Consider the following 26,929-nt stretch of genomic DNA (forward strand, 5'->3'; position numbering starts at 1 on the left):
CCCAAGGTTACACTCCAATTGATACAGAAAAGTTTATGGCCTGTCTGGAGGAAGGGGTGAATGTTTTCTCTTAGGTGATGAGTACCCTAGATACAATCTTCAAGGTTCCCCTGTCTGGAGGGGGTCTTATCCTTCTGTTGTTGTTTTCATAGGCACTAAACACAGAGGTCAGAGTCCATTGGAAAGGTGGCTGAGCATGATCAGCATGAACAGGTCTAAGATGGAGTCCAGGCCCTATGAATTCCTTCTTCAAGATGAGTGGGCAAATTTGGGTACAATTTCAACTGCACTTGTTGACTTATAAGAGTTGAAACATAATGGGAGCATGCATTTAGGATAATCCCAAACTTGTGCCTATGATGTGCCACTAACTGAACTATGGAAATAAGACAATTTGTCTGAGGAGGCAGAGGTCAAGGGAAGATAATGAAGAATTGAGTTTTGAACTTGTTGAACTTTAAATTCCCCAGGGAACATACTATAATTAATTATGAGATGCTAGAATTAAATAGCAAATTGAAAGTCTCCAGAGGATAGTGTCAAGTAAATCTATGAGAATGAATGAGACCATTTAAGCAGAGAATTCCAGAGTGAGAATATGAGGAGACCACCCAGCAAGAGGGCCCTGGATTATCCTACATGTGAGGAAGAGAAGACATTAAAGATGCTTCATACTGTAGCAGAGAAGTCTTCAGATTCTGTGTTGATGGAAAGGACAAGTGTAAACTTCCCTGGATTTCATTGCTTCTTTAGATCACACACACACACACACACACACATGAATAAATAAGATCACCTTAGGTGCCTTAAGTACATTGCTACCTGTTTGTTCAAGGAGGCAGAGACTGAGAAACACAGCTCTAGTGTTATTGGGATTTTTTTTTTTTTTTCCTGAATGACCTATTTTCAGTTTTGGATCTGTAACATATGCTTGCTCAATCTCTATTCTGTGTGAAATTGCTCTTTCAGAAAACTGTTCCTGCCATGTTGTATAAAACGTGGGCATAAATTAATTTGGGACACTAGAGAAACTCAGCTAAGGCATTTGTAAATAAGACCGTGAAGTTTGACTCTTTTTCTGACTTCATTCAGCATTTCAGCGGTGCACACTCTTCTGTAATTAATATAAATAACTTGGATCATAACTTCTATTACCACACATTTTTTCTAATAGCTGCATGTAAGCAATTTCCACAATAAGAGATATTCTGAAAAGCTAGATCATGGATTTGAAAAGAAAGAAAAAAAAGATGACAAAAGAGAGATGGTTCTTCATAAGTTAGTGTACCCAAAGGAGCTGCTTTTTTTCTTCTTTTCAGACAAATTCCTTTGCCCACCCACAAGGCCTCACAGGTGCAGAAATAACAGAGTATGCCTGCAGCCTGAGCGAATGTGTGATGGGATCGACGACTGCGGGGACGACTCAGACGAAGACCCCTGTGGTGGTAAGTCCATTTAGTGCAGAATGAGTGATTGCATGTGAGCTACGGATGATACAATGATTAGGGCTCAAGAAATTTAAAAAAAATGCATGTGGCATGTCTAATGGTAGATTATCAGGCACTTGATTTTCTGACAGTATGTGAAGATAACCCACTAACTTTTCATATGCACAATAGAGCTGTGCAACTGAATATCTCCAAGTCTGTAAATCTCCACTGGTTATAGGTATCTTATTCCAGAGTACTGCAAGAGAGAAACAACATAGTGGTTTAAAATATTCTGTTAAAACAACTTCTTGGGGTGGGGGTGTTTATATAGATTGTGTATGTGTGTACACAGTCCCCTTTACACAATTCAGAAATTAAAATTCAAAAACCTAAATGCCTTTCTAAAATATTCAGCAAAATCATTTGGTGACAGAACCTGACTTGACCTGACTTGAGGTAGTTTATATTACTTTAAAAAAAGATCTCATTTTTGGTAAATATTCAAACATTTTCACACGGAAATATAGTTATTTACTATAGGGCAAATATAGTGTTATTTTTCTAAGGTTCAAAAGTTTCAGAAATTTTCTTCATTTAGCCCCAAGAGCTTCAAATAAAGGATTATGAATCCATGTTTTTCATAGCGTTTAGTAAAAATCTTAAAACTGTTATAGACTCAGTAAATTTGTTTTGATTCTGTGAAACACTGATCTTTTTTTTAATAACTCTATAGGTAAGCTTACATATAAAGCAAGACCTTGTAAAAAAGATGAGTTTGCTTGCAGTAATAAAAAATGTATCCCCATGGATCTCCAGTGTGATCAGCTTGATGACTGTGGAGATGGTTCAGATGAACAAGGCTGCAGAATAAGTGAGTTTGTTTCCTGTTAAAATGCAGCGACAAGCGAGTTTAATTTCTGCTTCAACCTGCCTAAAATTTTCTTTATTGCTGTGAGAAAAGATTGCTCTTCAAAACATGCTTAAGTAATACTTTTTTTAAAAAAGCCTTTGCCAAAGTCACCTTAGAACATCACTTAAATTAACAGTAGAAAGTATGAGGTAGGCAAGGCTGATTTTGCCTTCAGCTGTTAAAGCTGAAGCTGGAAACTCAGTATCCAAATACAGACTCTGATATCAGCAAAGAAATCTATATTCCTTATTATTTTACAAAATATAAATATAGTAGTTTTTGAATTTTATGATTATATTAGGTTGAATGATGATAAATGTCTTGATAATATATTCAATGCTTTAAAAACTCACTCCATTGCTGAGTCATTCTCAAAGAAGATCTTATTATTTTGTTATTAGAGTGTTATGATACTTGAGTCATGAGATCTTGATTATTAATAATTTTGTGTTTCACGTTTGATATCTGATTTTTCATATTGAGAAAAATAATTAAGCTTGTGACCCTAAATTCTGATTGCTTATAGAAGTTACAAAAGAGTTCCAGCTCTTGAGTCTTTTACTTTTTCTCATTTGTATGTAAGTTGTTCTCCACTGGTTGATGAAGCAGTATCCGCCAGGGTATGACCATATATATCTCAATCATGGTATAATTACACTGGTGTATCTTCATTAATGGGGCTTCACTGGTGTCTCAACTGGTAAAGAACCCTCAGCTGGTAAAGCCTGCCAAAACAGGAGATGCAAGACTTGCAGATTCAATCCTTGGGTCAGGAAAATCCCCTGAAGAAGGAAATGGCAACCCACTCCAGTATTCTTGCCTGGATGATCCCAGGGACAGAGGAGCCGGGTGGGCTACAGTTCATGGGGTTGCAAAGAGTCAGACATGACTGAGTGTACATGTACAGCTTAATTAAGTACAAAATATCCAAGAATCAGTGGGATTTAGTAATAGTTATAATTCTTATAATTAAAGTTCTCATATTTCTCAGTAATTGAATTTGCTTAAGTAGAATATAGATCATTCAATGTTACCCCTATAACATTCCATCTCCTTTATTTGTACTCTAAAATGTTTTCCTGAATTGCAGATAAAGCAATGAAGTTGAAAATACCTTGCTAGAAACTGCAAATAACACATAGTCTGTCCTAAATTGTATTGCAACCCATGTCCATTGGAGCATAATACACATTCAAATGCTGCTCCCTGTATATGTTTAAGAACTGATGATTTAACCTCTTGCTTGAGTAACATGGTAACACTCTTGACTGAGTTCCTGAATACTAAGTTTAAGTTAACAATAGATGCCTACATCTCTAGGTAGCTTCTAGGAAATGTTTTCATTCTTAGAGAAGAATGTGATTCTCATACATTAAAATGATATCATGGTAAAGATAACCTGTCATTAGAACCATTGACGTGAATTCCTTTTGGAAAATAGTATAGCTTAATAACAGCTATAAATATCAGCTGATGGTAGCTTGGTCTAAACTATATTCAGTGTAAATGATTTTGGTTTTTATTGGCTTCTATTCCTTTAGAAGAAATGAATGCTTATATGGAGAGAAGATCATGACCTTATACATTCAATAAGAATAATCTATGGAATAATAAGGGTTTCAATAAATGTAATTTTAAATTAAGAAAAATAGTAAACTCCCACTTCAGGAATTAGAATTATATTAGTTTTGATCATATTTTTAAATCCTAGCTCCCAGTGAGTATACCTGTGAAGATAATGTGAATCCATGTGGAGATGATGCATATTGTAATCAAATAAAAACATCTGTTTTCTGCCGCTGTAAGCCTGGATTTCAGAGAAACGCGAAAAACAGACAGTGTGAAGGTATAGTACATTTCCTCAGCAGCTTGCTCTTAAGTCTTTAGGTTCTGAAAGACTCCCAGGGCTGCTAAACTGTGAGATGACAGAGGACTGATTTTCATCCGAATGGTACAGATCTGTGGGATACCATTTTACTTAGGAGAGTGAAAGTCCCTAGGGTCAAGAGCCTGTTTGTTTGTATTGCTAAGCTAACCATTACTGAGGCTTATAAAGCCTTTTCTATAGCAGATTCAGACCTGCAGGAATTTCAATTGTATTGCTACCATTCTGTTTTGAAATGCAAATAACAAAATTGCTTGTTCAGAAGCTATTGAAGAATTAGCAACAGTTCATGAAAGAATATGTTTATGATGACCCATTTCTCTTAAGTTGTGGTAATTTGCTTTTAGAGAATGGTGGGGTTTTATCCTAACACAAAGTCCTAAACAGTGCTTTATATTATTATCAAGAGTGTCTCCTAAAATTCAAAGACAGGATTTAAATAAATCTCTGTCATCTTGTGATCATTTAAAAATTGAGCATGGAGCAGGAATCTCATAGTAAGTTCTATCTAAATATAATTTACACTAGGACTTTACTACCATGAAATACAGACCTAAATGCACTTTCTGCCAGTTTCTCCACTAAAATTGGTACTATAATTAGAGCCAAACCTAAAGTGTCTAAGTCTGGTTTATCCAGGGCAAATTCAAGTTATAAAACGTTTTCACCTATATGCTTTCTTCTCTATTGTCACCTTGTGTTATTCTCCAGTAAATAAAAGTGATTTTACATTGTGTCAATCAAAATGGAATTTTAAAAATCAATTGCACTTGCACTCATCCATAGAGGAAATACTTGTAGTCATGTCATATATGTCATATATGTCTATTTATATGTCACATTTGTACATTTAATTGTATACATGTTTGGATTATTCATTACATGTATCTCTTTATTAACAGGGAACACTGAAAACTGGCAACTTAAATGTCTCTATTTTAATAAAAAAGTGAATTATTTCTCAAAACTAGATTATTTCTTCATTCCTAGACACTTTATGTCAAAACACACACTTGAACCTGTTCAATATTTTACTTTCATATAACATTAATTTTCAAATGCTTATTTTTGAATAGTGGGCTCTGTTTCCTGTATATACTAGGTTTAGAAAATGTATTCTTGAAATTTTCTTCATTTTTAGTAATATGCCATCGCAAATATGACCTGCAAGCTACATTCATTTTAAATCACCATGAGTCCAGTATTTTTGTTGTGCAAATGAGTAACTTCTGAACTCTAATAAAATTTGTTTCTTCATGTAATAAATGAAGTTTTGATAGTAGACAAAAGCAGTTTGACTTGGTATGGATAAGGGGAAAGAGACTACCTTGATTTGTAATCCAAGGAATTTAAATTTTTGTGTCCTTAATATAGGTAGCTGAAAAAAGCACAAGCAGTCACTATTTGATTTTAAAGCCAAAGCGCTTTGAATAAAATACCTAACGGGAAGAAAAAATTAAGAGAACAATAATCAAGAAATAGAAATAGATTAATAGTGGTTGTATGTCAGGCACTACTCTAGATACTAGATGTGTGTGAGAATCGTCCATTGTCTTCAAAAGCTCTGGACATCGTCTGGTTATGGAGATGAGGAGAAAATGGTGACTCTGGCCAATACAGGGCCATGTGAGGGAAATAAAAGTTTTATCTAATCATGCAGATTTTTGCTTATTTTGACTTCCTCTCAAAGAGAAGCCATAGTAACAAATGACTCCCAGTTCAAAGTTACAGATGCCAAAACAAAAAATATTGTAAAATTTTTTTAACTGTTAAAAGATTTTTTGCAATAATACAATAAAAGTTTAGAAAACATTTATTTGTATGACTCAAACTGGTTTAGAAGTCACAGAGCAGTGGGGAATCCTTGCAATGTGACACCTCAAGGAGATTCTAACAGCATGCCATCAAATGTTCTTCCCCATATTATCAATGCATGACTCCTTATTGTAATACTTTTTTGATGACTGAGAACTGATACTATATATTTTAGTTATCCCTGGTATACCATTTGTTAACAAGTAAATACAGTTTTAGCTCTTTACCCTGTATTGCAATTAAATGCAGAATTGCACTCCTGAGAGTGCTTAGGTTCACCTTGGGCAAAGTGTCATAGTAGAGACCTGAGAATCAGGAAGTCTGAGTTTAAGCCTTGGCACTGTCATTTACAAATGTCACTGGGAAAGTCCTTATCTCTACAATTGAGGTTTTAAAACTCTGCTGAGTGCTAAACAAGACATAATTACTACCGCTGTGCTTATCCTTAAATTCCTCTGATTCAAGAGAAGGATTTATCTCACAGATTTATTAGGGCAACTATAATTGATTAAGGGGGCGGAGGAATTATGCTGTTTGAAAGCAGAAGTAGACTGAAAGAAAAAGAAATTAGGTGACTCACCAGAATCACCTTAAAATGTTAAACTTTGGGGCATGTGCTAAGCCATTGACTATTGCCTAAGATTTATTTATTATTTATAATTTATATATATATTCATTTTTATACAAGTATTCAGGATTTTTATTGTTTGTTTACTTTTTTATTCAGTTGGCCCGTCTTATTACATTGCCATTTTCTATTATGAAGCCAGAAGTGTATTCTCTATATCTTAACTCTGTCATGAATTGTCCAAAATGCTGGCAATAAAACAATGAATAAATACTAATGTATGACTTCAGTCAAGGAAGGGATATGGATAGGTTACCACATATGTGAAATATAGTGTGAGAATGGCATAAGAGAGAAATCCCAAGGTTGCAAAGAGTGGAGAATGTATGAGATGGATAATCATTACCATTTATTGATGGAAATAAAGGAAGGCTTCACTTCAGGTGAATCTTGAGAGATAAGTAGAAATTCACTATGTAAAATGAGCATGGGTATTATAGGACAAAAGAATAGCATATGACGTCTGTAAATGTATGGAGGTAGGTAATTAGAAACACTAACACATGTTTATTTGAGTTAATGAAAATACTAGGGAAGTTTGAAATGGGCATTTCAGTATGTTAAGTGGATTAACAAGCAATGAACAATTGATGAGTCATTATAGTGAGAATATTGAGAAAAAATATAATTATGGCCAGAAAATATCACAGAGCAATGTAAGAGTTTGAAAAGACAATGAAAGACATAGCAACAAGAAGTTGAAGCACACAAAATAAATTTTTCTTTGTTGAAATGAGGAAAGAATGAAAGTACTAATTGGGGATATGATGATGCTATTTTGAGCTCTTCTTTTCTAGACCTTAATGAATGTTTGGTATTTGGCACATGTTCCCACCAATGTATAAATATAGAAGGATCATATAAATGTGTGTGTCACCAGAATTTTCAAGAAAGAAATAACACCTGCATAGCAAAAGGTAAAGATAAATAACCATGATTTTAAATGTAATTATAATTTCTGCATGAACATCTTATGGGGAAAATGTTTCATATTGCATTTTAACAATGGCTTAATGCCTAAAAATATAAAATAAATTTCTTTTATAGACTGGTAAATTTGGCCAATTTGTTTATTATCATTCTTTATTAATCTGGGAAGGTTTATAGACATGACGGTCAAATACTTGGCTATTATTAAAATTGCATTTGTGTTTGAAACAATTTGTCAGAAGGGGGTAGAACTTCAAAAGCCAGTGTGATAGAATATGAAATGCCTTCCTTTATGGCCTGCTCTTAGTATACCCAAGGAATTATTGCACCACTGGGATAAAAATAACAGGTTAAATTAAAGGTTAGCATTAGAAGGAGAATGGAATTTTGAATAAGAACTTAAAGGTTTTAAAATAAATTTATAGGGGTTCATGTTTGGGAACACATGTAAGAATTAAAGATTTTAAAATTAAAAAAATAAAAAACTAAAAAAAAAAAGTTAAAGCAAACATAAAAAAATAAAATAAAATAAAATAAATTTATGTTTTAAAATCCAGACCTCCTCTACTTAAGAGTATCACTTTTAAAAAATTAAATGACAGGTATGGCTTTCTTCAGTGTGGATTTTAATGCACTTATGTTTCTACTAAATAATATTATAAGTTAAATATTGTTAACTACAGGGCATGATTAACAATGTTAATAAGACAGTTACTAGAAGAGGAAAACAACCTGATATAGTGAATCAAGCAAGGATGGCTATGGAGTTAGACTCATATTTGAATCCAGCATTGATCCCCTCTGATTGTGTAGACTCAGGGAAGTTATTAAACTCTCAGAGCCTCAGTTCTTCATCTGTAAAATGGGAGGCCAAATCCTTACTTTCCATGTTGTTTGAAGAGGAGATAAATTGGCAAAGGCTTGATGCAGCTCCTATCACATGGTAAACATCCACTAAGAGAGAACTGTTGAACCTATAGAGTTGAACTACAACTTGTATATTATTGTTTTTTGGATTTTTTAAATTTGGAATTCAGTTTTTCTTCATGGTTTCATTAATGTTTTAATTAATATATTCAGGATTCACCTTAGGGTTTTCTGATCTATGTACACAAATGACATCACTATTATATTGTAGGTGTCAAAACTTCAGGCTACACAGTTCCAGTTAGCAAGATTCTAGACAATATTGAGATTATGGCAATAAATACTGATATATTTGTATAATAAAATAAGAAAACAGTTTAGATATATGAATATTAGAAGAAGACTCTTCATCTCATAATTTTTTATTTGTTAGCTAAAGGTAATGGTTACTGAGGTGCATAAACTAAACACTCAGAAATGCCTGAGGCTCAGGAGTACAAAATATGGTGTCTGAATGTTCAGATGCAAAGCACTGAAACATACTGTGACCTACCGAACATAAATCACTCTTCATAAAAAGGGTATCTAGTAAAAATTTCTAGCCACAAGGTAAGCTTTGATTGAAGAAAACCTGTATTAATAACTCTTAGAAATGTTACTTAGTGTGTTTTATGCATAAGTCATGAAGACTAAATGGTGGTATAAAGCTGGTTTAATTTTATGGAGCAAGAAACTGTGTTAAGAATAACAATTCAAGATAATTTAAAAGTACATTTGTTGCTTTTACATTAGTTGAAATTTACTTTATTTTTGTATTTTATTATAATAATCTCCAGGCTCTGAAGATCAAGTTCTCTACATTGCTAATGACACTGATATCCTGGGTTTTATATATCCATTCAACTACAGTGGCGATCATCAACAAATTTCTCATATTGAACATAATTCAAGAATAACAGGGATGGATGTATATTATCAGAGAGATATGATTATTTGGAGTACTCAGTTTAATCCAGGCGGAATTTTCTACAAAAGGATCCATGGCAGAGAAAAAAGGCAAGCAAACAGTGGCTTGATTGTAAGTAAATGTAATTGAATATTTGAAGGCTCATGGCTCATACCCCCCCTGTTATTTTTCCTGTGTTTTTTTTTTAATTTGTCAATCACAATATTTGATTATGAGTTAATTAATCAATGATTCCTCCCAATATTCTCCCTATATAGAAATAAAAATATCCTTACTCATTTATTCTCATAGCTGGATATACTTCATTTTAATTGCATGATATTATGTTTTTCTTTAATATATTTTCAGTAATTATATAAGAATGGAAATTAATAGTACCTAAAATATCTAGAACTTTTAATATTTTATATTATTTAATAAATTATGAACATGATTTTTTATCACAAGATAATATTGGAAACCATCACTTCATTTTTACATTAGAAAATCAACTCAAAAATATACAGGGTAAATTGTTTAATTTTTAACAATATCAGAAATCTGTTTCTCTTCTAGGAAAAGAGATCAATTCAATAGTGTAATCATATCTTCTGACTCCTAATAACTATATTTCAGAGAACATCCAAAATAGAGCAGTGTTGTTTGCTGGTATATGACAGACACATTGATTATCATAGTTATTCCTTTAGAGAAAAATAGGCTAAAACATTTGTTTAGAGTTACAGTCTTAGGTTATCTTTTTCATTTTAGGGCATGCCAATTTATTGTGGATTTTATGTTTTGAGGTAACCTGGAAAGAATAACAGATAAAGTATCTGAGCTCTAGCCCAGTCCCATACAACCAAAAAGTCAAGTATGGTATCTACCATAGATTTGAACTCCATAAATATCATTTGATGTAAATCTGAAACACTATTTTTTATTAGTAGTAGATGACAATAAGCTGGTTTTAAAAGAAGTTATATTATTGGCTTTTAAATTCAGGTCAGATTAACTGTGAGTAAAAATGCATCCATATCCGAGTGATTTCTTTAACTCCTCGTCCTACAAACCCAGTGTTATAAGACAGCTTCTCTGGTGCCTCAGATGGTAAATAATCTCCCTGTAATGTAGGAATCCCAGGTTCAATCCATGAGTTGGGAAGATACCCTGGAGCAGGGAATGGCTACCCACGCCAGTATTCTTACCAGGAAAATCCCATGGCCAGAGGAGCCTGGCTGGCTGCAGTCTGTGGGGTTGCAAAGAGTCTAACATGACTGAATGACTAACAGGTAGGTCTATTAAGTGTTAGTTGAGGATAAAGCCAAAACTTTCACTAGATCACTCTACTCTCCATCACCCACATATAATCTGCCTATTAGAATGAAAGACTGACTCAGTCTTGATTACCTTTAGCTTTCTTTATCTCTAAAATAGAAGTTTGCTTTGCAAAAACGTTAGTCCTGTGGTATAATTTTATGTATTAATGAAGTGATAATGAAGTATTATGAAGTTATATTACCCAGGGGTTAATCACGTTCCTATTCTTTACCAGCCTCTTCGTTTCTCTATCTTCACCATTTAATAAGGTTTCTAGGGAAGAATACACCGATACACACACACATACATACTGTACATTAGTATTAATAGTTCTTGTCACATAATAAGCACTGTATAGATTTCAGTTCAGTTCAGTTCAATCATTCAGTCTTGTCCAACTCTTTGCAGCCCCATGGACTGTAGTACACCAGGCTTCCCTGTCTATCACCTACTCCAGGAGGTTTCTTAAACTCCTGTCTATCAAGTCAGTGATGCTATTCAACCATCTCATCCTCTGAGATCTCTTTCTTCTCCCACCCTCAATCTTTCCTAGCATCAGGGTTTTTCTAATGAGTCGGTTCTTCAAATCAGGTGGCCAAATTGTTGGAGTTTCATCTTCAGCATCAGTTCTTCCAATGAATATTCATGACTGATCTCCTTTAGATGAACTGGTTAGATCTCTTTGTAGTTCAAAGGACTCTCAAGAGTCTTCTACAACATCACCGTTCAAAAGCATCACCTCTTTGGTACTCAGCTTTCTTTATAGTCCAGGTCTACTGGAAAAACCATAGATTTGACTGGATGGACCTTGGCTGGCAAACTAATATCTCTGCTTTTTAATATGCTGCCTAGGTTGATCATAGCTTTTCTTCCAAGGAGCAAGCGTCTTTTAATTTCATGGCTACAGTCACCATCTTCAGTGATTTTGGAGCTCAAAAATATAAAGTCTGTCACTGTTTTCATTTGCCATGAAGTGACGGGACCAGATGCCATGATCTTTGTATTCTGAATGTTGTTTTAAGCCAACTTTTTCACTCTCGTCTTTCACTTTAATCAAGAGGCTCTTTAGTTCTTCTTCACTTTCTGCCATAAGGGTAGGGTTGTTTGCGTATCTGAGGTTATTGACATTTCTCCTGGCAATCTTGATTCCAGCTTGTGTTTACTTGAGTCCAGCATTTCTCATAATGTACTCTGCATATAAGTTAAATAAGCAGGGTGACAGTATACAGCCTTGACGTACTCCTTTCATGATTTGGAACCAGTCTGTTGTTCCATGTCCAGTTCTAAATGTTGCTTTTTGACCTGCATACACATTTCTCAGAAGGCAAGTCACTGTGGTATTCTCATCTCTTTCAGAACTTTCTACACTTTAATGTGATCCACACAGTAACAGGCTTTGGCATAGTCAATAAAGCAGAAGTAGATGTTTTTATGAAACTCTCTTGCTTTTTTAATGATCCAGTGGATGTTGGCAATTTGATCTCTGGTCCCTCTGCCTTTTCTAAAGCCAGCTTGAATATCTGGAAACTCATGGTTCACATACTGTTGAAGCCTGGCTTGAAGAATTTTGAGCTTTACTTTGCTAGCATGTGAGATGAGTGCAATTGAGCAGTAGTTTGAACATTCTTTGGCATTGTCTTTCTTTGGGATTGGAATAAAAACTGATCTTTTCCAGTCCTGTGGCCACTGGTAAGTTTTCCAAATTACCTGGCATATTGAGAGCAGCACTTTCATCGCATTATCTTTTAAGATTTGATATAGCTCAACTGGAATTCCATCATCTCCACTAGCTTTGTTCATAGTAAAGCTTCTTAAGGCCCACTTGACTTTGCATTCCAGGATGTCTGGCTCTAGGTGAGTGATCACACCATTGTGGTTATCTGGGTCATGAAGATCTTCTTTGTATAGTTTTTTGGTGTATTTTTGCCACCTCTTAATATCTTCTGCTTCTGTTACGTCCATAACATATCTGTCCTTTATTGTGTCCATCTTTGCATGAAATAGTCCCTTGATATCTCTAATTTTCTTGAAGAGATCTCTAGTCTTTCCCATTCTTTTGTTTTCCTCTATTTCTTTACATTAATTGCTGAAGAAGGCTTTCTTATCTCTCCTTTCTATTCTTAGGAATACTGCATTCAAATAGATATATCTTTCCTTTCCTCCTTTGCCTTTAGTGTCTCTTATTTTCTCAGCTATTTGTAAGGCCTCCTCAGACAACCATTTTGCCTTTCTGCATTTCTTTTTGGGGGCATGGTCTTGATCACCGCCTCCTGTACAATGTATGGATTACAGAATGATATGATGGCAGTTATGAGTTGACGATGACAGTGATGTTGATGATAATTGACAAAATGTTCTTCCCTACAATGAATAGTCTCACGTTAAAAATTAATTGCAAATTACTCTAGTCCAAATTTGATAGTTCTAAAAATATATTTTTATTTTGTATATAACTACCAGTGAAAATGATTTGATAATTGTTTATATTTGTCCTTGGATAGATGGATAAACACAATCAGTAACCTCCAGTTTCAGTTCCGTTCAGTCACTCAGTCATGTCCAACTCTATGCAACCCCATGAACTGCAGCACGCCAGGCCTCCCTGTCCATCACCAACTTCCGGAGTCCATACAAACCCATGTCCTTTGAGTCGGTGATGCCATCCAACCATCTCATCCTCTGTCATCCCATTCTCCTCCTGCCCTCAATCTTTCCCAGCATAAGGGTCTTTTCAAATGAGTCAGCTCTTCGCATCAAGTGGCCAAAGTATTGGAGTTGCAGTTTCAACATCAGTCCTACCAATGAACACCCAGGACTGATCTCCTTTAGGATGGACTGGTTGGATCTCCTTACAGTCCAAGGGATTCTCAAGAGTCTTCTCCAACAGCAGAGTTCAAAAGCATCAATTCTTCAGTGCTCAGCTTTCTTTATAGTCCAACTCTCACATCCATACATGACTACTGGAAAAACTGTAGCCCTGACTAGCCAGACTTTTGTTGACAAAGTTATGTGTCTGCTTTTTAATATGCTGTCTAGGTGGTCATAACTTTCCTTCCAAGGAGTAAGCACCTTTTAATTTCATGGCTGCAATCATTATCTGCAGTGATTTTGGAGCCCAGCAAAATAAAGTCAGCCACTGGTTCCCCATCCACTGCCATGAAGTGATGGGACTGGATGCCATGATCTTAGTTTTCTGAATGTTGAGCTTTAAACCAACTTTTTCACTCTCTTCCTTCACTTTCATCAAGAGGCTGTTTAGTTCTTATATACTTTCTGCCATAACGGTGGTGTCATATGCATATCTGAAGTTATTGATATTTCCCCAGCAATCTTGATTCCAGCTGTGCTTCCTCCAGTCAAGTGTTTCTCATGATACACTCTGCATATAAGTTAAATTAAAGCAGGGTGACAATATACAGCCCTGATGTACTCCTTTTCCTATTTGGAATCAGTCTGTTGTTCCATGTCCAGTTCTAACTGTTGCTTCCTGACCTGCATACAGATTTCTCAAGAGGCAGGTCAGGTGGTCTGGTATTCCCATCTCTTTCAGAATTTTCCAGTTTATTGTGATCCACACAGTCAAAGTCTTTGGAATCGTCAATAAAGCAGAACTAGATGTTTTTCTGGAACTCTCTTGCTTTTTTGATGATCCAGCAGATATTGGCAATTTGATCTCTGGTTCCTCTGCCTTTTCTAAAACCAGCTTGAACATCTGGGTGTTCATGGTTCAAGTATTGCTGAAGCCTGTCTTGGAGAATTTTGAGCATTACTTTACTGGTGTGTGAGATGAGTGCAACTGAGTGGTATTTTGAGCATTCTTTAGCTCTCCAGTTGCTCAGAGGTTAAAGTGTCTGCCTGCAATGAGGGAGACCAAGGTTCAATCTTTGGGTCAGGAAGATCCCCTGGAGAAGGAAATGACAACCAACTCCAATATCCTTGCCTGGAGAATCCCATGGAGAGAGGAGACTGGTAGGCTACAGTCCACAGGGTCGCAAAGAGTCAGACAGGACTGAGTGACTGGTTGTTTAAAAAAAAAAAAACAATTAATATAACCAGTAACCTCCAGTCACTGTTTATCATAATTCAGGAATGAAACTTACTTGATAGCTAATTTTTTATTCTTATACAGTCAAGAACATAAATGTATAAATTTTATTTGTATATTTGCAAATTTTTAACCTGTATATATTTTACATTTTTAAAATTTTATTAATGTGGTACAGAGTCTTTCATCATCAGTGCAAAGTTATTTATTAGCCTTTTTCTAAAAGGATTTGAAGCTTCATTATTATTTTATTGGTGGTAATTAGATGTATCATGAAATCTATTCTTTCCATTTGTTTGTTTCCCTCTCTGTTATTAGACCTACCCATGACTAACAGTATTCACTAGGAAGAAAATTGAATAGTAGAATGGTACATTTTCTAAAATCCCATTATAACTAACTAAATGTCATGCTTATAAGGTTGGAATCTCTGAGCCATGAGTTTTAGCACCATGTTCTAAATCATTAAGCATTCATATAAATTCTTATCAGTGCATTATGTGTGTGTGTGTGTGTGTGTGTATATATATATATATATATATATATATATATGTATATCCTTAAGGTTACACTGATAAGGGTAATTATTTAATTTTGATTCCTAAACTACCTTGTAACCCTGATATCTCAATATTATAAATATGAAATAAATCCATTCTCCCACCTTAATTTAATGATCAGTGTGTGTTCTAGAATGGTTAGATGGCTTATCTATGGCCATGCAACTAAAACATGACAAATTTTAGACTTAACTTTAAATACTTGCTACATCTCCATTCATCTGAAAATTAGTGTTTTGAAGTAGAAAATTTCTAAAGTCCTTTCCAATAGTAAATATGTGTGGTTTTAAAAAGAAAATGTGATATCATTTTTGTTTATCCAGTTATTACCTTGACAATTTGTATTTATTTCTCTGAAATCCATCTTGTGTATAAATAATTGATTTTTACCCCCATGAATTTCCCTGCAATGTATGATACTTACTCTTTTATCAGTCACCACATAGTCATCCATTAGTTTAGTGAAGTATAAGTAATTGTTAGTTTTTCATCGTGTCCACTCTTAGTGATCCCATGGATTGTAGCCCACCAGGCTCCTATGTCCATGAAATTCTCCAGGCAAGAATACTGGAGTGGGTTGTGATTTCCTGCAGTCTATTTCATCTTCTAAGTTTTGGCACAAATACTGCTTACCTGAGAATTCCCCACTTCTCAGAAAATGAAACTTAAAATTTTCCCCTGAGCTGAATATGGTCCATTGACTTCTATCTCTGAATCAATAGGTGAAAGAAAGAATATGCAAATCAAACTATGGACACTTTAGTTATTACTCCATTATCAATGGCTTCCCATGTGGCTTACTAGTAAAGAATCCACCTGCCAATGTAGAAGATGCAGGTTGGGAAGATCCCCTGGAGTATAAAATGACAACCCACTCTGGTATTCTTGTCTGGAAAATTCTTTTACCAGAGAAGCCTGGTGGGCTACAGTTCATGGGGTCACAAAGAGCCGTACATGGCAGCCCACTTGTAGTCTCAGGAGTGATCCACATGATGACAGGATATCTTGAAGGTATATTCAAAGATACAGAAAACATTGGAATTTTTTTTATTTCAAGAAAGGGCAGAAAATATATTGTATCAGAACTCAGAAAAATATTGCTCAGGCAACTAAATGTTAACTGAAGTCCATTCTAAAGGAAAATAATTTTTAACATGATCTTTTTTAGAAATCATGAAAGGAATTCTCTTCTGTAGTCTGTGAAAATGGTTGGCATAGTAATTAGGATTACAAATTTAAAATTCAGATGCAGACTAAGTTATTTATAGATAGAAAGGCTTATGATTTTCTAACCCCCTGAGCTATACAAAATGGACAGATTTTTTTCCTTTAAGAAAATTAAATAATTTAAAACTTAAAAGACTGACATGATCAATCTGTATGTAAAGCATAATGAGATTTCTGAATTTGAATTTTAGTAGTCAGAACAGGATATAATAGCATTATGCAACAATTGTACATACTTTCTGGCAATTTATTATTTCTAGTAAGAAATGCTAGATACATGATAGCAAGCACTATAAAGTAGGTCAATGCTTGAAAAATGCAAATAACTTTAACTATCCACGTTGGATTTTACCATTAAAGAGCTGAACGTTCCTGAGCAAAACAAAGTATTCATCTGATCTACCAGGTTTTGATAAGTGAATATGAGATACCATGCTTGGCATATTCCCCATTATGAAAAAGAAATTGTTCAGAATAAATATAATCCCTTATTCATTAATACTCATACCTTTTTCTCAAAAAGTTGATTAGAACCATTTTTCCTGAAAAGCTTTAACAAAATATTCAATTAAGTTTTCTTTAATAGGTTTCAGTTTTTAATTGAAGTCCTAGCTATAAATCTCCTACGCAATATATGGGTCTGTGTGTACATTTCACACACATATACATGTGCATAGATAAATTTATAAGTATTCCTATGTAACTGTGGGCTTCCCTGGTGCTTCAGCAGTAAAGAATCCTCCTGCCAATGTATGAGACACAGGTTTGATCCCTGGGTTGGGAAGATCCCCTAGAAGGAAAGGGCAGACCTCTTCAGTAATCTTGTCTAGGAAATACCATGGACAGAAGGGCCTACAGGGCTACTGTCCATGGGGTTGCAAAGAGTCAGGCATGACTTAGCGACTAAACAACAACAACAATCTACCCAGACATAAGTGTGTGTACATAAATTTTTAGCAAAAACTTTAAAGTTTTGTTTTAGGACATTTCGGTAGTGGTGGTGGCTCAGATGGTAAAGCGTCTGTCTACGATGTGGGAGACCTGGGTTCGATCCCTGGGTTGGGAAGATACCTTGGAGAAGGAAATGACAATCCACTCCAGTACTATTGCCTGGAAAATCCCATGGACAGAGGAGCCTGGTAGGCTACAGTCCATGGGGTGGCAAAGAGTCGGACACGACTGAGCGACTTCACGTTCACGTTCAAAAATTGATAGTTTTTTTTTTCTTTCTTCAGTACTATAAATTTACGTGCATGCATGCTAAGTCACTTCAGTTGTGTCTGACTCTTTGCAACCCCATGGACTACAGGCCACCAGGCTCCCTCTGTTCATGGGATTCTCCAGGCAAGAATACTGGAGTGAGTTGTCATGCCTCACTCCAGGTGATCATCCCAACCCAGGGGTCGAATCAGAGTCTCTTATGTCTCCAGCATTGGCATGCAGGTTGTTTACCACTAACACCATCTGGGAAGCCCATTATAAATTTAAGACACCCCTAAAATCTAAACTGAAACTAAATTGAAATATAATTGCTTAGCTAGAATACTTTTAAAACCATCAGAGTTTATTCAAATCAGTCAACAACTAAAATAATTTATTATGATTACCTTGGAAGAGATCTGAAGCTATCAGCTATTATGTTACTGTCATTCTGTGGCTTAATTGTTGTTGACTGATAAGATAGGCACTCAATAATATATACTGATTAGAATTAATGGTTCTAAAATAGTTGTGATCAATTGGCAAAATTTTACTGAACATAAATCTTTTATGACCATATAAAACATAAAATTATGAAATTAATAATACTAAGTTATTGGTCAGATTGCATACCACCTTAAGGTGACCAGCCAAGTTGTATTCATTCATATTCAAAGCATTATTTGGGCTTCCCAGGTGGCCCTAGTGGTTAAGGACCTGCCTGCCAATACAGGAGAACTAAGAGACACAGGTTCTATCCCTGGGTCAGGAAGATACCCTGGAGAATGGCATGGCAACCCACTCAAGTATTATTGTCCAGAGAATTCCATAGACAGAGGAGCCTGGTGGGCTATAGTCCATAGAGCTGCAAATAGTTGGCCATGTCTGAAGCATGCATGCAAAGCATCATTAGAGAGTTTTGTTTGTTAGGTCTGGTGATGGGTTCTTGAAATACGATAAGAATCTTGTCTTCATGAAGTTTACATTCTGTGGAACAAAGACAAAATCAACTAAACTAACATATAAATGCTGCTGCTAAGTCGCTTCAGTTGTGTCTGACTCTGTATGACCCCATAGATGGAAGCCCACCAGTCTTGCCCGTCCCTGAGATTCTCCAGGCAAGAACACTGGAGTGGGTTGCCATTTCCTTCTCCAATGCATGAACATGAAAAGTGAAAGTGAAGTTGCTGGAGTGGGTTGCCATTTCCTTCTCCAATGCATGAAAGTGAAAAGTGAAAGTGAAGTTGCTCAGTCGTGTCCAACTCCCAGCGAACCCATGGACTGCAGCCTACCAGGCTCCTCCATCCATGGGATTTTCCAGGCAAGAGTACTGGAGTGTGTTGCCATTGCCTTCTCCAAACACATAAATAAATACAAAAAGAAAATCCAATTTTTGAAAGGTGTATTGAGGGAAGTAAAAATGGACTTGGAGATAAAAACTTGAATGATATAGGTTTGAGTAAGATGATTAATAAAGGCACATTTGAAGAGAGGAGATTTGAGCTAAGACTTAGGAAATGAGAAGGAAGTAATGCCATCTTACTTATATCTAAGACAACTCTTATTTTTTATGTGGATAATGGATTTGGTGGGAGAAAAGGCTATAACAGAAGGAGGCCACATAGAAGGGCTATGCTCCCATAGAAATGGTCGTATGTTGCTCTAGTATAGTTTCAATGAAGTGAAAGGTAGTGAGTAGAATCTTAAGGAAAAAAGTGTTTGCAAATGGAATGAATGTGAAAAATGAGGACAGAAAGGATTCCAGACTGACACCTGGTTTCCTGGATTATATAATTTGAAGGATCCTGAAAATGGACTGCAAGGAGGTCCAACCAGTCCATCCTAAAGGAGATCAGTCCTGGGTGTTCATTGGAAGGACTGATGCTAAAGCTGAAACTCCAATACTTTGGCCACCTCATGTGAAGAGTTGACTCTTTGGAAAAGACCCTGATGCTGGTAGGGATTGGGGGCAGGAGATGGGGATGACAGAGGATGAGATGGCTGGATGGCATCACAGACTTGATGGACATGAGTTTAAGTAGACTCTGGGAGTTGGTGATGGACAGGAAAGTCTGGTGTGCTGTGACTCATGGGGTCACAAAGAGTCGGACATGACTGAGCGACTGAGCTGAACTGAACTGAACTGAAAATGGAAAAGTGTGGGTTTGGTTTTAGTTATGCTAAGTTCAGTAAGAGATCCAATGAGAATGTCAGGTTTGCAGTGATGTAGTCAAAGCTGTCTCCTAAATCTCTGGACTGGAATTGCGTTAAGGAATAGAAAAATTGAGGGGATATCTAAAACCATCAAACCAGGTTAGATTACCAAGGGAAATTAAGAAGGAACTGGAACCAAGCTCTGAGACTAGATTAAAATGATGGCAAGGACCAGCCAGTGCATTGGGATAAAACAAGAGAATGTAGAATCACAGAAACTAAGAGAGAGAGAAAAAAAAAGTGTTTTGAAAAGGAAGTTTTGGTTATATTTCTAGCATACTGCTGAAAGAGCAAGTAAAGGAAAACAAAGGAGTGTTCAAAAAATCTGAAAACAGAAATTCATTAAGGATCTTGAAAAATGCTTAGAGTCATGGAAGGAGAGGCATCGTCAGAGAGCATTCAGTAGTTCCACATCAGTGGTTCTCCACCAGCAATAATCTTTCACCCCAGAGGACATTTGGTAATGTCTGAAGACATTTCTGATTCTCAGTGTTGAGGACTGCTGCTGGCATCAAGTGAGTAGAGGCCAGGGAGGATGCCTAACACCCTACAAGGAATAAATTAGTTACTCACAGCAAGGAATTATTCTGACCAAAACAGCAATAGTGCCAGAGGTGAGAAATCTTTTTCTACAGAGTAACAGTAAGAGTCTGTCCAGTTAACCTTTAAGTAGCTCTTTTTGTTTATTACTTCATTTGATGTAATAATAACTAGTAAAAAATAGTTCTGAGATGAATCAACAGTATAATTATTCTTTTATTGTTCTCTCCTTTTCCTCACCTCTCAGCATCTTTGGCTAGATCCTTTTCTCCTTTCTGTTTAGTATTGGAATGCCCAGGCTCTGACCATGATCCTCTTCTTTCTATCTTTCTCACTTCCTAATAGAGTTCGTGGTTTAACATAAAATCACATGCTAAAAATTGCCTAATTGATATCAGGCTCTATCTACCTGCTTATTTTTCCTTTTGGATGTTAAAAAAGAAAAAAATAACAAAAAAAATAAAACTCCCCAGAATAGCACACATGCCTAAAAATAAATTCATATGATCCGCAAAATCTGCTTCCCCAGTGTCATTTAATGGCAACTCAGTTTTCTGGGTGCTCAAAGTGAAAATCTTAGAGGCATTGCTGGCCCGTTTGCTTCTTTCATAACTCCGTAATCAGACAATATTATTGAATGCACCTTCAAAGTATGTCTAGGAGCTGATTACCGTAATATCAGCTTGGCTGCAAGGATCTAGTTTTGAACCATTTTCACCTTTCTCCTGAATGAATGCAATAACCTCCTAATTGATCTCTTTGCTATCCTTATGACTCACAAAACAATAACCAGAATGCTCTGTATAAAGCATAAATCACATCACATCTTCAATCAAAAATGTTCAATGGTTTTCCATTGAAAAGACTGAAATTCTCCCAACAACTCTTAAGGATTTAAAAGATCTGGTCTCCTGTTACTTCTCTGATTACCTTCCACTACTTTCCCCTTTACTCACTCTTCTCCAGGGAAGCTCTGCTATTTCTCAAACCCGTCACTACCTACTAAAGTGAGGCCTTTCCTAAAATGGTCTTTTGCCCTAAAATGCCTTTCAGCCAGATATCCTACATGATTCAATTCCTAAACTCCTTCAAATCTTTGTTTAAATGTCATCTGAATACATAACTTACTGATAATTGCAATCTATTACCCCATTCCCGTCCTGGGATCCTCAATGCCCTGCTCTTTTGCATTTCCATAGTACTTTTCTACTGCCACATAATTTATTCATTTATTATATTTATAACCTGTTATCTGTCTCACCTCACTATAAATAAACATCCAGAAGCAGTGGCAGTTTTCTTTTTTCCTATTCTAGTACTATAATACTAGCACTTAGAACAAGACCAGTTATGAAGTAGATATACTTTTTAAATTAGAAGCAATAAATTCATTGAAAATCTTGGGGATACATGGCAATAGCATATCAATCTTGAAAGTTATCCTTTACAAGTTATGCTTCTCATCCTTGGTATTAAATTTATCACAAGGTTAAATATTTTTACCTCCATATATGTATCATTTTTATCCACTTTTGTTTCATAAAAGCCTAGATTAAAATTTCACAATCTTTCCTCTGGAGTCCATTGAATAAACCTCATCGGAGTTTGTGGTCAGAGAAGGCAATGGCACCCCACTCCAGTACTCTTGCCTGGAAAATTCCATGGACGGAGGAGCCTGGTGGGCCGCAGTCCGTGGGGTCGCTAAGAGTCGGACACGACTGAGCGACTTCACTTTCACTTTTCACTTTCATGCATTGGAGAAGGAAATGGCAACCCACTCCAGTGTTCTTGCCTGGAGAATCCCAGGGATGGGGGAGCCTCATGGGCTGCCCTCTATGGGATTGCACAGAGTCGGACACCACTGAAGCGACTTAGCAGCAGCAGCAGACTTTCTGGTATCCCCTTGGTCCCCAGTGCCAAGCCATTCATTATAGCACAGACAAAATAATCTTATAATATAACCTCAGCATCTTATCTCCCTCCTTAAGTCTTTACATTGAAAAATCATGGTCTTACAAACCTCTCCATGATGTTTAGCCTCATCTCCCAACATACCCCTTCCACCTTCTCCCATAAGAGTATGCATATACCCTCAAAAACACATTTTTCCAGCCATAAATAGATTATATTTCACTTACAATAATGCAACTTAACTTTACAATCTTTCTTGTTGTTCAGTCCAAAAGTTGTGTCCAAGTCTTTGCGACCCCATGAACTCAGCACGCCAGGCTTCCCTGTCCTTCATTATCTCTGACAGTTTGCTCAAACTCATGTCCACTGAGTCACTGATGCTATCCAGTTCTCTTATCCTTTGTTGCTCTCTTCTCCTCTTGGCTTCAGTCTTTCTCAGCTTCAGGGTCTTTTCTAATGAGTCAGCTCTACCTGTAAGGTGGCCAAAGGGTTGGGGTTTTAGCTTCAGCATCAGTCTTTCTAGTGAATATTCAGAGTTAATTTCCTTTAGGATTGACTTGCAATCAAGGAACTCTGAAGAGTCTTCTCTAGCACCACAATTGAAAAATATCAATTCTTTGGTTCTCAGACTTCATTATGGTCCAACTCTGACACCCATACATGACTACTGGAAAAGCCATAGCTTTGACTAGATGGATCTTTGCTGGCAAAACAGTGTCTACTTTTTAATATGCTATCTAGGTTTGTCATAGTTTTCCTTCCAAGGAGCGAGCATCTTTTAATTCCATGGCTGCATTTACTGTCTGCTGAGATTTTGGAGCCCAAGAAAATAAAATATGTCACTCTTTTCCCCCTTCTATTTGCCATGAAGTGATGGGACCAGATGCCATCCATGATCTTCATTTTTTGAATGTTCAGTTTTAAACCAGCTTTTCCAACCTCCACTTTCACCTTCATCAAGAGGCTCTTTAGTTCCTCTTTACTCTCTGCCACTGGAGTGCTATCATCTGCATATCTGAGCTTGTTGATATTTCTCCCAATAGTCTTGATTCCAGCTTAAACTTCAGCTAGCCTGGCATTTCACAAGATGTACTCTGCATATAGGTTAAATAATCATGGTGACAATATTCACCCTTGTACTCCTTTCCCAATTTTGAATAGTCTGTTATTCCATGTCTGATTATAACTGTTGTTTCTTGACCTGCATACAGGTTTCTCAGGAGACAGATAAGGTGGACTGTTATTCCCATCAGTTCAGTTCAGTTCAGTTCAGTTCAGCCTTCTTCACAGTCCAACTCTCACATCCATACATGACTACTGGAAAAACCATAGCCTTGACTAGACGGACCTTAGTCAGCAAAGTAATGTCTCTGCTTTTGAATATGCTATCTAGGTTGGTCATAACTTTTCTTCCAAGGAGTAAGCGTCTTTTAATTTCATGGCTGCAATCACCATCTGCAGTGATTTTGGAGCCTCAAAAAATAAAGTCTGACACTGTTTCCACTGTTTCTCCATCTATTTCCCATGGAGTGATGGGACCGGATGCCATGATCTTCATTTTCTGAATGTTGAGCTTTAAGCCAACTTTTTCACTCTCCTCTTTTACTTTCATCAAGAGGCTTTTTAGTTCCTCTTCACTTTCTGCCATAAGGGTGGTGTCATCTGCAAATCTGAGGTTATTGATATTTCTCCCAGCAATCTTGATTCCAGCTTGTGCTTCTTCCAGTCTAGCATTTCTCATGATGTACTCTTCACAGAAGTTAAATAAGCAGGGTGACAATATACAGCCTTGACGTACTCCTTTTCCTATTTGCAACCAGTCTGTTGTTCCATGTCCAGTTCTAACTGTTGCTTCCTGACCTGCATACAGATTTCTCAAGAGGCAGGTTAGGTGGTCTGGTATTTCCATCTCTTTCAGAATTTTCCACAGTTTATTGTGATTAAGTGCTAAACCTACCATTTTGTAGCCTGTTCTTTCAGATAGCTCTAATTTTCATCTCAGCTGTTGTGCTTATTTAAATTGTAACCATCAGGAAAAAGAAATTAACTATCAGAAGGCACCTTGTCTTCTTAATTTCAGGCTACTCACATAGGGAGATGATGTCAAAATTGCCCCCATAAGTACCAACAAATTTTTTGCTTACTGACTAATGCATAAAATTCATACTTAGCATTACATGCATCCCTGGTGGCTCAGACGGTAAAGCAGCGTCTGTCTGCAATGCAGGAGACCTGAGTTCGATTCGTGGGTTGGGAAGATCCCCTGGAGAAGGAAATGGCAGCCCATTCCAGTATTCTTGCCTGGAAAATCCCTTGGACAGAGGAGCCTGATAGGCCACTGTCCATGGGGTCGCAAAGAGTTGGAGACGACTGAGCGACTTCACTTCACTTCAAGGCTTATACAGAATGGATAATGTTTTAAACACTTTTACAGGTCATCTTATCCAAAGCCTTTATTTTTATATGCCATATAATTTATGGGCTTCCCAGGTGACTCAGATAGCAAAGAAGCTACCTGCAATGCAGGAGACTCAGGTTCAATCCCTGGGTCAGAAAGTTTCCCTGGAGAAGGAAATGGCAACCCACCCCAGTGTTCTTGCCTGGAGAATTTTATGGACAGAGGAGCCTGGTGGGGTACAGTCCATGGGGTCACAAAGAGTCAGATATGACTGAATTGCTAACACCTTCAATTTCACTTTCATCATTTATGGAGAAACTAGGACTAGTTCTTAAACCAACTTTCTGATTCCAAATATGTTGTTTTCTAGGTTCCATGGTATCTTTTGTTTAGCTGGTAGTTCAATTGAAAGTTTTGACTCAGTTTTGTTATTTATGATAGATAGGTGGTAGATCACAACAAGTAAGTTTAAAGAACACTGAGTATATTTTAAAAATGATAAATCACATACAATATTCACCCTGATATCCAAAGATAGATTTGTTACTTTCTGGATACTGTCTGAGAATTATGTACTTTTATTTGGATTCCTTTTCCTATAACAGAGCTTATGCCAGGTTGATGTAGTCCTAGTGTAGACCCTTGTGGCTCAGCTGGTAAAGAATCTGCCTGGTAAAGAATCTGCCTGCAACGTGGGAGACCTGGGTTGAATCCCTGGGTTGGGAAGATCCCCTAGAGAAGGGAAAAGCTACCCACTTCAGTATTCTGTCCTGGAGAATTCCATGGACTGTATAGTCCATCGGTTTGCAAACAGTCGGACACGACAGCAATTTTCACTTACATTTTCACTTTAGTGTAGATAAATGCTACAAATTGTAGTAAAATTATTAAAATTGAAACAATCTTTACAATTAAGCCTTATAAATATTCAGATTGAAATGATCTTTTCTTAAGAGTAGATTGCTGATAGAAGCAGAAGTTTCATCTCTGAAATGATTAAAGAATTCGTACATATTCTAGCTCTTAAATATAACATTTTGGGGTTTTGTGGGGAGGGTTTCTCCATTGCTGTATGAACTTGATTGAAATAACAATTATCTACGTATTGTAGACTATTACTAAGCTGTGGAATTTAGTAATGTTCAGAATTTGTGTAGTCCTTACTTTATTATTGGGCTTCCCTGGAAGCTCAGCTGGTAAGAATATGCCTGCAATGCAGGAGGACCTGGTTCAATTCCTGGGCCAGGAAGATCCCTTGGAGAAGGGATAGGCTATCCACTCCAGTATTCTTGGGCATCCCTGGTGGCTCAGATGGTAAAGAATCTGCCTGCAATGTGTTATTGACTAATTTATGAGAGTTTAATCTGATTCACATTTTGTGAACCAAAAATGTAAATAATCTTATCATTACATATGGATACCCCCATCCCCATCCCACCACACGCACAAGTTCCTTACAGTGTTGTTATATTTGTGTTTTACTAGCATTGCATCAGGGGATAATTAACTTTATCCAAATGAACTGAATTTTCTTGTATGTACACAAAGGTGAAAGATCAGGAACAAATGAAATATGTGGCAACTTCAATCTATCCTTGTGTTAACTATATTTTCTCAAATTATATTGCTAACTATAGGAATTTTGTTTTAAAAAAGACAGTATTTCCACAGTTCAAATGTTTTAATTCTCCTTTCATAGGTTTTCCTCTTTCCTCGATTTAAAACAAATGTCTTTAGTGACTTATATTTTTAGTTTACTGAAGCTGGCATTGTGACAGATACCTTACATTCTGCAGCTGTAAAGGATTAGTAGTTTAAAGCAGTAACCTCTAATTGTGTTACAATCAAGCTGCCAATTTTTTGGCAAGATTTAAGCATTTCATTCATTCAACTAGTATATCTCTATAAAGAAGAATGCCTCAGGACTCAAAACTTTGGCTGTGTATTTAGAGAGCTTATTAGGAAAGAAATCATTTGTCTGGAGAAAGCCATCAAAATGTGTCTTCTACTTTGTGCAAAAGATGAGAAATGCTTTTTGTTGTCTGGGTAACCACACGCCTCTGCAATCTCTTAAACACGACATATTGCATTAGTGCCTCTAGT

The 26,929-nt window shown here is 36.4% G+C and overlaps 1 protein-coding gene across 1 annotated transcript in view; it reads left to right on the forward strand.

Annotated features, from left to right (window-relative positions):
• LRP1B (LDL receptor related protein 1B) overlaps nucleotides 1-26,929 on the forward strand; it is a 1,834,206-nt gene that overhangs the window by 1,664,412 nt on the left and 142,865 nt on the right. Inside the window, exons 73-77 of the mRNA XM_052653145.1 lie at nucleotides 1,320-1,445; nucleotides 2,164-2,301; nucleotides 4,052-4,186; nucleotides 7,466-7,585; nucleotides 9,302-9,543. Coding sequence (XP_052509105.1) covers nucleotides 1,320-1,445; nucleotides 2,164-2,301; nucleotides 4,052-4,186; nucleotides 7,466-7,585; nucleotides 9,302-9,543 — 761 coding nt within the window. The remainder of the gene's footprint in view (nucleotides 1-1,319; nucleotides 1,446-2,163; nucleotides 2,302-4,051; nucleotides 4,187-7,465; nucleotides 7,586-9,301; nucleotides 9,544-26,929) is intronic.

This window comes from Budorcas taxicolor, chromosome 2 (assembly GCF_023091745.1).
Source record: "Budorcas taxicolor isolate Tak-1 chromosome 2, Takin1.1, whole genome shotgun sequence".
NCBI lineage: Eukaryota > Metazoa > Chordata > Mammalia > Artiodactyla > Bovidae > Budorcas > Budorcas taxicolor.